The sequence below is a fragment of the Helianthus annuus genome, chromosome 5, assembly GCF_002127325.2.
Source record: "Helianthus annuus cultivar XRQ/B chromosome 5, HanXRQr2.0-SUNRISE, whole genome shotgun sequence".
Lineage (NCBI taxonomy): Eukaryota > Viridiplantae > Streptophyta > Magnoliopsida > Asterales > Asteraceae > Helianthus > Helianthus annuus.
Window position 1 is genome coordinate 149,926,532 of NC_035437.2, and position 8,832 is coordinate 149,935,363.

The 8,832-nt window shown below is 47.8% G+C and overlaps 1 protein-coding gene across 1 annotated transcript; it reads left to right on the forward strand.

Moving 5' to 3' along the window:
- The first annotated feature begins 322 nt into the window (after positions 1-322).
- On the forward strand, positions 323-6,713 carry LOC110943937. Its single transcript, XM_022185668.1, has 4 exons — positions 323-553; positions 821-2,083; positions 2,357-4,572; positions 6,431-6,713. Exons 1-4 carry the CDS (start codon positions 323-325, stop codon positions 6,711-6,713), a joined length of 3,993 nt encoding a protein of 1,330 aa, XP_022041360.1.
- Positions 6,714-8,832: the final 2,119 nt, after the last annotated feature.

Sequence of the window (8,832 nt, forward strand, 5' to 3'; positions counted from 1 at the left end):
CCCCACGCTCACCCTTGAGCAGGTAGAGTATATAGTCGGTCAGCCTAGGGGTCCCACGAATCCATTCAATAATTCTAGTTCCAATTGGCGCGGTAGTGGTAATTCGAGTGGGTATCGTTCGTCTGGAAATCCCTCTGGATTTTCATCTGGTCAGTATCAGAGTAGAGGGCCCGGTATTTACACGCAGTCTAGTTCAGGGTAGTTTAGTGGGTCGGGGTCTAGTGGTCAGTTTTCGAGTAGGGGACCACCTCAGGAGAGTCAAGGTGGTGTGAAAGCTCCTGAGGTTAGCACGAGTAGGTTAGAGGAGATGTTTGCTCAGATGATGACGCGGAGCGATGCATTCATGAAAAATCAGGAGCAGATTAACAAGAATAACGACCTTCAGTTCAAGAATCAGCAGGCCGCCCTCCTCGATCTTCAGAGGACAGTAGGCGGAATTGCTCAGCAGTTACAGGAGCACCCACCGGGTCAGTTTTCGGGAAACACTTTCCCGAATCCCGCGAATCAGTCAGCGAAGGCGATTACGACCCGTAGTGGGAAGAGCTTGGGAGAGGTAGTGAGAGAGAGAGAGGTTGAAGAAGTAGAGGAGGAGGTTGATGAGGAGATCGAGATGGAGGCTCCAGGCAAGGTGCACAAGAGGCTAGCCCCAGCAAGTACAGCACACGCCGAGGAGTCGCCAGTAGAGCAGAGAGTGGAGAGGCAGCCGACGAGAGGTCGGCCGGCACCGGTGATTGATCATTCTCGCCTTCCATTTCCCGCCCGTGCCAGGCAGCAGAAATATGCTCAGGAATACGGGAAATTCCTCGAGATGTTTACTCAGTTGAAGATCAATCTTCCGTTCATCGAGGCACTTCAGGCTATGCCTAAGTACGCGAAATTTCTCAAGGATCTTTTGAAGCGTAAGGAGAGAATCGGTGAGCTTTCGAATATTCCATTGACAGGGGGTTGTTCCGCGGTAGTCTTGAATAAGCTACCAGAGAAGTTGACCGACCCTGGCACATTCACGATTCCATGTTTCTTTGGGGGAGCCGCTACCCCTTCTCACGCCTTAGCCGATTTAGGGGCCAGCATCAATTTGATGCCATTCTCGTTGTATGAGCGTCTTGGTCTAGGAGAGCTTACACCCACGCGCATGTCATTGTCCTTGGCTGACCGATCAGTCAAGTATCCTCGTGGGGTAGTAGAGAATTTGTTGGTGAAGGTCGATAGGTTTGTGTTCCCAGTAGACTTCGTTGTGCTTGATATGGAGGCCGATGAGAGAGTTCCTATTATTCTTGGCCGTCCATTCCTTCGAACCGCAAAGGCGATCATTGACGTCTTTGACGGTAAGATTTCTCTTCGTGCGGGTGACGAGGTTGTCACATTTGAGATCGATAGAGCGATGCAGCATCCTAGTTATGGAGATGATGTTAGTGGGCCGTGTCATTCCGTCTATTTTCTCAATTCATTCATATCTTGTGTCGACACGTGCTTCGAGTACATTAGTGGAGCCGATCTGGTAGGTGAGGGAGTTGTTGACGAGCATTCTGAGGATGAGGTAGAGGAGGTAGAGGAGGAGTGTTTAGATGAGAGCGATGAGGCTCGTGCTGAGCCATTAGGGCTCGATGCGATTAGTGATGAGAGTACTCCGGTAGAGATTCCACCGCCTTTAGAACTTAAGGTTCTTCCATCTCATCTCGAGTACGCGTTTCTAGGAGAGAAGCCGAGTATGCCTGTCATCATTTCTTCGAAGTTGACAGAGGAGGAGAAGTCGAGGTTGATTGAGGTGCTTAGAGAGCACAGTGATGCGATTGCATGGAGGCTATCCGATATCAAGGGCATCAGCCCTACCTTTTGCACGCATCGCATTCTGATGGAGGACGTCTTCAAGCCTGTAGTGCAGCCGCAGCGTCGGTTGAATCCGAATATGCAGGAGGTAGTGAAGAAGGAGGTGATGAAGTTGTTAGCGTCTGGGTTGATCTATCCCATTTCTGATTCAGCTTGGGTGAGTCCTACGCAGGTTGTCCCGAAGAAAGGGGGGATGACGGTTGTTCTGAATTCGAAGAATGAGCTTATTCCATCTCGCACTGTTACGGGTTGGCGTGTATGCATTGACTATCGAAAGTTAAATGACGCCACTCGTAAAGATCATTTTCCGCTCCCGTTCATTGATCAGATGCTTGAGCGTCTCACGGGTCAGCAGTTCTATTGCTTTCTCGACGGGTTTTCGGGTTATTTCCAGATTCCTATTGCACCGGAGGATCAGGAGAAAACCACTTTTACATGTCCATATGGCACATACGCGTACCGACGCATGCCGTTTGGATTATGTAACGCTCCTGCTACATTCCAGCGTTGTATGATCGCGATCTTTCAGGATATGGTCGAGAGTTCGATGGAGGTGTTTATGGACGACTTCTCAGTGTATGGTAGTTCTTTCGATCAGTGTTTGACGAATCTTGAGAGGATGCTGAAGAGATGTGTGGAGACGAAGTTGATGCTGAACTGGGAGAAGTGTCACCTCATGGTGACTGAGGGGATTGTGCTAGGGCACAAGATTTCGCGAGCAGGTATTGAGGTTGATAGAGCGAAGATAGATACGATTAGCCAGCTTCCTCCTCCGACTAGTGTCAAGTCGGTTCGTAGTTTTCTCGGTGATGCGGGATTTTATAGGCGCTTCATTAGGGATTTTTCCAAAATCACTCGCCCCATGACGCGATTGTTGGAGAAGGACGTTCCTTTCGTCTTTGACGAGGAGTGCCTTCGAGCGTTTGAGTTTCTGAAGGAGAGGTTAGTGAGTGCACCGATCCTCGTATCGCCTGATTGGAGCTTACCATTCGAGCTGATGTGCGATGCGAGTGACTACGCAGTTGGTGCGGTGTTAGGGCAGAGACGGGAGAAGCATTTTCACCCGATTTACTACGCGAGTAAAACGCTGAATGATGCCCAGGAAAATTACACCACCACGGAGAAGGAGTTGTTGGCGGTGGTGTTCGCGTTCGATAAATTCCGATCATATCTCGTTCTTTCGAAAACCGTCGTGTTCACTGATCATTCTGCTCTGCGTCACTTGTTTCAGAAGAAGGACGCGAAGCCGCGTCTTATACGATGGATTCTGCTTCTTTCCGAGTTCGACATTGAAATTAAAGATAAGAAGGGGGCAGAAAATGTGGCGGCGGACCACTTGTCTCGCCTAGAGGATCCGAAGCGTGAGGAGATTCGTGAGGAGGCGATAGGAGACAGATTCCCTCACGAGTCTATTGATGCTGTCACGGCAGGAGCTGTAGACCTCCCGTGGTTTAGCGACATAGCCAATTATTTGGCTGACGGGTTTGTGATGGAGAGTTTGAGTTTGCAGGAGAAGCGCAAGTTGACGAGGGACGCTAGGAAGTACATTTGGGACGATCCCTATCTCTTCAGGATAGGCGGTGATCGAGTCTTGAGGAGGTGTGTTAGTAGAGAAGAAGGTGCGGGGATCCTGAGGCACGTGCACGAGGGATTGGCTGGAGGACACCATGGTGCGCATGTGACCGCACAGAAGGTGTTTGATTGTGGTTTCTATTGGCCGACGGTGGTAGATGATGCGGCCGAGTTTGTTAGGAAGTGTGACCGGTGCCAGCGGACCGGCAACATCTCATCCAAGGATGAGATGCCCCAGAATCCCATTCAAGTGTTGGAAGTCTTTGACGTTTGGGGCATCGATTTCATGGGACCATTTCCATCTTCGAGTGGAAATCGGTACATCCTCGTTGCGATTGACTACGTTTCGAAGTGGGTGGAAGCTCAAGCTTCGCCTACGAATGATGCACGAGTGGTGGTGAGGTTCTTGAAGAAGTTGTTTACGCGATTTGGTACGCCTAGAGCCATTATTAGTGATCGCGGCACGCATTTTTGCAATGCGGTTATGGAGAAGGCGTTGGAGAGATATGGAGTTACGCACCGCTTGTCCACCGCGTATCATCCACAAACGAGCGGTCAAGTGGAGAACGCGAATCGAGGAGTGAAGCGGATTTTGGAGAAGACGGTAGGGAAGAGTAGGCAAGATTGGTCCGACAAGTTGGACGATGCGTTGTGGGCTTTCCGAACCGCCTACAAGACGCCATTAGGTACGACACCGTTTATGATCGTCTACGGGAAAGCGTGCCACTTACCGGTCGAGTTAGAGCATCGGGCTCTTTGGGCGCTCAAAACGGTGAATTTAGATTTGACCGAGGCCGCTAGGAGACGATTTTTCCAACTCCATGAGTTAGAGGCGCTTCGTGACGCCGCGTATGATCGTTCTTGGAGTATCAAGGAGAAGTCGAAAGCGTTGCATGATAGGAAGTTGCGAAAGTTGAAGGAGTTTAAAGTGGGCGATCGGGTGCTATTATTCAACTCGAGGTTGAAGTTGATTGCCGGAAAGTTGAAGTCGAGATGGTCCGGGCCGTACGTCGTGAAGGAGGTTTTCCCGTATGGTACCGTTGAGTTGTTTGATGAGGAGAGTTCGCATGTGTGGAAGGTAAACGGGCATAGGTTGAAACACTACATAGGAGGTCCCATCGATACCGCCGAAGAGGAAACCGTTCCTCTTTCGGACCCGCCTAGCACCGCCACGTAGGTTCTTGAGTGAAAACTCAAGTGTAGAGTTTGTATATTGCGTCGTTGTCCGTGTCGTGTCTTTAGTTTAGTTTTTGTGCGTTTTTGCATCATTTGTGTCGTTTTGTGTGTTTTTGCGTCGTGTGTGTGTCGTGAGTATTTTTGCAGGTTTCATCGCCTTTACGGAGCCGAGATCGATCACCGAACAGCTGCACAGGTACGTTTAATGCTGAAAACGCGTAAATAAATGCAGGGGGTAAAATGGGGATTAATGAAATTAAATTTTTGCTGAAACTTGCTGTTGCTGTTAACCAAACAGCAGGTTTTTGCTGTCCATGCGACCCGCGTAAGGGTTCTTCCTTATTTAACGCGACCCGCCTCGACTTAAAAAGAGTTGAAAAAATAATCAAACACTCGCGACCCGCTTTCACTTACCATTACCTTTCACGCGGGTCGCTTGGTTGTTAAAAGGTTTTAAAAATAATAAAGTTGAAGCGACCCGCTTCATATTGGCTTCACACTTCATGCGGGTCGCGTAACCAGTCGCAGTCGGTGTCATCTTAAAAACCCCCAAATCACGTTCATTTGAAACCCTAACCCTTTTTGCACTCCCCTCCGGCGATTCACCAACCATAACCACCTCCCTTCACCACCGTTTCACCACCCCACTACCACCATTTTCGTGCACCACCGCTGAAACCCCATCACCACCGGTCTTCACCACTAACCTCACCATCTCCCACCAGTCACTGAACACCACCATCCATATCATTTCCACCGCCGCCTGTCACCACCGGTTAACCACCGTCTGCCATCCACCATCCACCTCAGCCGCTGCTAACCGCTCAATCACCCACCATTTCACCATCATATCCGCCTCCATACCCCAGTCATCATCAACCGCCAGTCCGCGCGCCACCAGTTCACTCAACCCACACCACAGTCACTTCGGTTTGGTCGCGTTTCAGGTATGTGTTTCCTGTTTTAATTTATGAGTCGAGTCTGTTGTGTCGAGTCGTCAATTAATTCAGTTTGTAGTCTCTTTGATAGTTGATGCAGGGGCAGAGTCGAGTCCGTAGGTCGTAGTTTAGTCGGGTCAGTTGTGTCAAAATGTAGAAAGGGTGCGGGTGGCCCGGGATGGGATTGTTGCATTGATTGATTTGTTTTGAGAGGCGCGAGGTTGGGAAGATATCACCGGATGAGGGGGGAGTTTTTGCGCGTAAATAAAAATTTTGGGCGCATTTTTGGTTCAGTTGACATATAGCGAGAGATATTTTTCAGGCATTGTGAAACTCAAGTGTGGGGAGGCATTTGGCGCGGTTTTCACATAAAATCACCAGTTTCACATACCTTGCGCGCATTTGCCTTCGTTGCTTCCACATTTCGGAGTTGTTACGGTTTCTCGGCACTTGGGATTGCTCGAGGGCGAGCAAGGTGCCGGGAGGGGGTAAAAGTGTAATTTTTTGTAAAATGAGTCATAAGTGTCGTTTTTAGGGTTATGTGCGTCGTTTTGCGTCGTTTAGGGTCCGTTAGTGTGTTTCGAGTCATAGTTGCGTCGTATTAGTGTCGTGTCGTGCACGTACTATTGCATCGCTCGATTTTAGGCCGCGTCGCCCGTACTCAATCTCCATTCGAGCGAGGTTGGCCTAGTTTCGGGTTGTTTTTGTGATATGCACTTATATCGAACAACGGCCGCGAATGAAATGCTATACGGCCGTCGTCCGATTGTACATTATTATAATATTATTTTATTATATAAGAAAAAAAAAACAGAAAAATCCCAAAAAAAATAAAAAAAATTCAAAAATACCAAAAATAGCTTGTGATTACTAACGGTTCACCTGTTTTGCATGTTTATTTGATCTATTGTGAACAGGATGTCAGGTGAAGGATCATCTTCGGGTGTCAAGCGCAAGAGGCGCACTACTCGTGCCCAGGCAGCTGCACAGGAGCAGCCGGATACTCCGGTGCTTCGAGAGATTAGATACAGGGATGTTGGGACCCCACACGGGCAGAGTGAGAGGCTGGTTGAGAGCCCGTTGTTGCGTTTTATGGTGGGGTCATATGAGTTTATGAAATTCGAGGCAATTAAGAAGGTGAAGTTGTTAGAGAGTAAAAGGATTGACTGGGATTTGGTTAGGAAGTTGGGACAGGTCTAGAGAGTTCAGGAGCTTCTAGGGGATAAGTTTAGGTGGGCGATGGATTGTGAGATGCCTCAGTATTTGGAGCTGACTATGGAGTTTCACTCCACATTCATTTATAGGCACCCAGGGGGGTTCGATCAGCCGGATGTGGTTTCGTTTGCGTTGGGCAAACAGGTTTACAATATGAGTCTGATACAGTTTGCAGAGGCGACAGGGTTGTATTCGGCTGAGGAGGTTGGGTCAGATGAGTTTAGAGGTTTATTGAGGCAGGTTTTGAGAGACCCGGCAGAGGCGTGTGTAGTGAAGGAGGATTTGGCACGTTTCTGGCACACCATTGCTATTTCACCATATTCTAGCAATTTGGTGGCGTCAGACATTAGAGATCCGATTTACAGGTTCGTGCACAAGATTTTATGTTCTACTCTGATAGGAAAGCACGAGGGAGACAAGGTAAACCAGCACAGTTTGTTTTGCTTGATGTGCATGGTTGAGAGGCGGCCGGCCAACCTAGCTAGTATTTTGGCATGGTCTTTAGCGAGGCCGAAGAAGGGGGGTGGTACGGCCAGATTGTATGGTGGGCCGTATATCACTATGTTGGCAGCCAATTTGGGTGTGTTTGCTGAGTTTCCGGCAGAGAGGATGACTGAGGGACCCGCTCCATCTCTCGTGGAGTTGAGGAGTTTACAGCTAGCTAGGATCGTCACGTTTATCGAGCCGCTAGCATGGACAGAGATTCTGCCAGCACCACCGTCTCCGGATCTGACAGCCGAGGAGGCAGCGACCACCACGATTCCGGAGCGGTACCAGGTGCCACTTCAGCGACATCAGCTCCCAGCACGGGAGTATCCTTTCAGGCCGCCGCGGCCAGTGCCGCTGACTTTGGAAGGTCTGTATGATAGAGTGGAGGAGGTTAGACAGGAGGTTAGACAGGAGGTTGAGCAGGTTAGGCGTGAGATGCAGCTGGGTTTTCAGGGTTTGTATGATTACTTCGATATACAACTACCACCGGTATTGCAGCCACAGCAGGGGGGTCCCGCTGGTGGAGAGGAGGAGCCTGCTGGTGGAGAACAGGGTGGAGCAGGAGATGCATGAGGATGAGCAGCAGTGCTTACAGCAGTTATATCTTTTGTTTTATTTTTTTATGTTGTTTTTGATCCTCGTTAGTCGGTTTGTATTGATATGATATATTTGGTTGGTCGGGTTTTTTTTGGGTTGGATGATACTTGTTGATGATACTTTGATGTATATATTATTTTGGGTTTAGTATGTTTTGAGTGATAGGTTGATTTTGATGCCGCTTCCGTTCGCGTGTCCGAATTAGTACAGTTTGCTGAGCGCGTTTTGGATTGGAGGGCATGTGTGGTATCGACTGGCATACTGACAGTCTCACATATGATTCAGCTAAGTCGTTCCACTTGTATACTTGTATATTTATTTATTTATTTTTGTTTTTAGGTTTTAGGAGTCAGGTTTACATCCTTGCATTAGGGACAATGCAACATTCAAGTGTGGGGATGGGAACTTTTAGTTAGTGAGTCTTGAGTCGAAAAATAAAAAAAAAATAAAAAAAATAAAAAAAAATTGAAAAAAAATCCAAAAAAATTAAAAAAATAGAAAAATGTCTTTTGAAATAAGAAATTTGCAAAATAAAACGGAAAATGATAGAAAAGTCGGGTTTTTGATCGGGTTCAAATAATAATAATATGAGATAAAATATTCGTGCTTGTGTCTAGTTTGGGATGCGTGGGTAGGCTTGATTCGGTTTCGGGTTCCTTCGATATTAATTATACCTAATTGTCGGTCTACTAGTGGGTTCTCATCTAGGGAAAGTGGGGAAATTGAAACCGCCAATAATAGTATAAGGGATGCCGTTATAAGCTAAGATCGTTAGAGTTTTTGGTCATTATCTCGTTGGAAAAAAAATAAATAAATAAATAAGCGAGCTAGAAACTAAATGAAAGTAGCCATTCTATGTAATCTGTGGTTGGGGATAGCGACTCTACAGCCGGAATACCGCTAGAATGTGTGAAATCGACCTTGCAAAATAAATAAAAAGTACCGAGGCCTATGTAATCTGTGGTTGGGGATAGCGACTCTACAGCCGGAATACCTCTAGGATTAGGGAAAGCAACGT

What these genes read in the sequence shown, in the direction of transcription:
- LOC110943937 (XM_022185668.1), top strand. Translation starts at nt 323, where the DNA reads ATGACGCGGAGCGATGCATTCATGAAAAATCAGGAGCAGATTAACAAG. An exon ending in GTGGGAAGAGCTTGGGAGAG is followed by an intron (nt 554 to 820) that starts GTAGTGAGAGAG and finishes ATGTTTACTCAG; the next exon opens with TTGAAGATCAATCTTCCGTT. An exon ending in GACCCGCCTAGCACCGCCAC is followed by an intron (nt 4,573 to 6,430) that starts GTAGGTTCTTGA and finishes TATTGTGAACAG; the next exon opens with GATGTCAGGTGAAGGATCAT.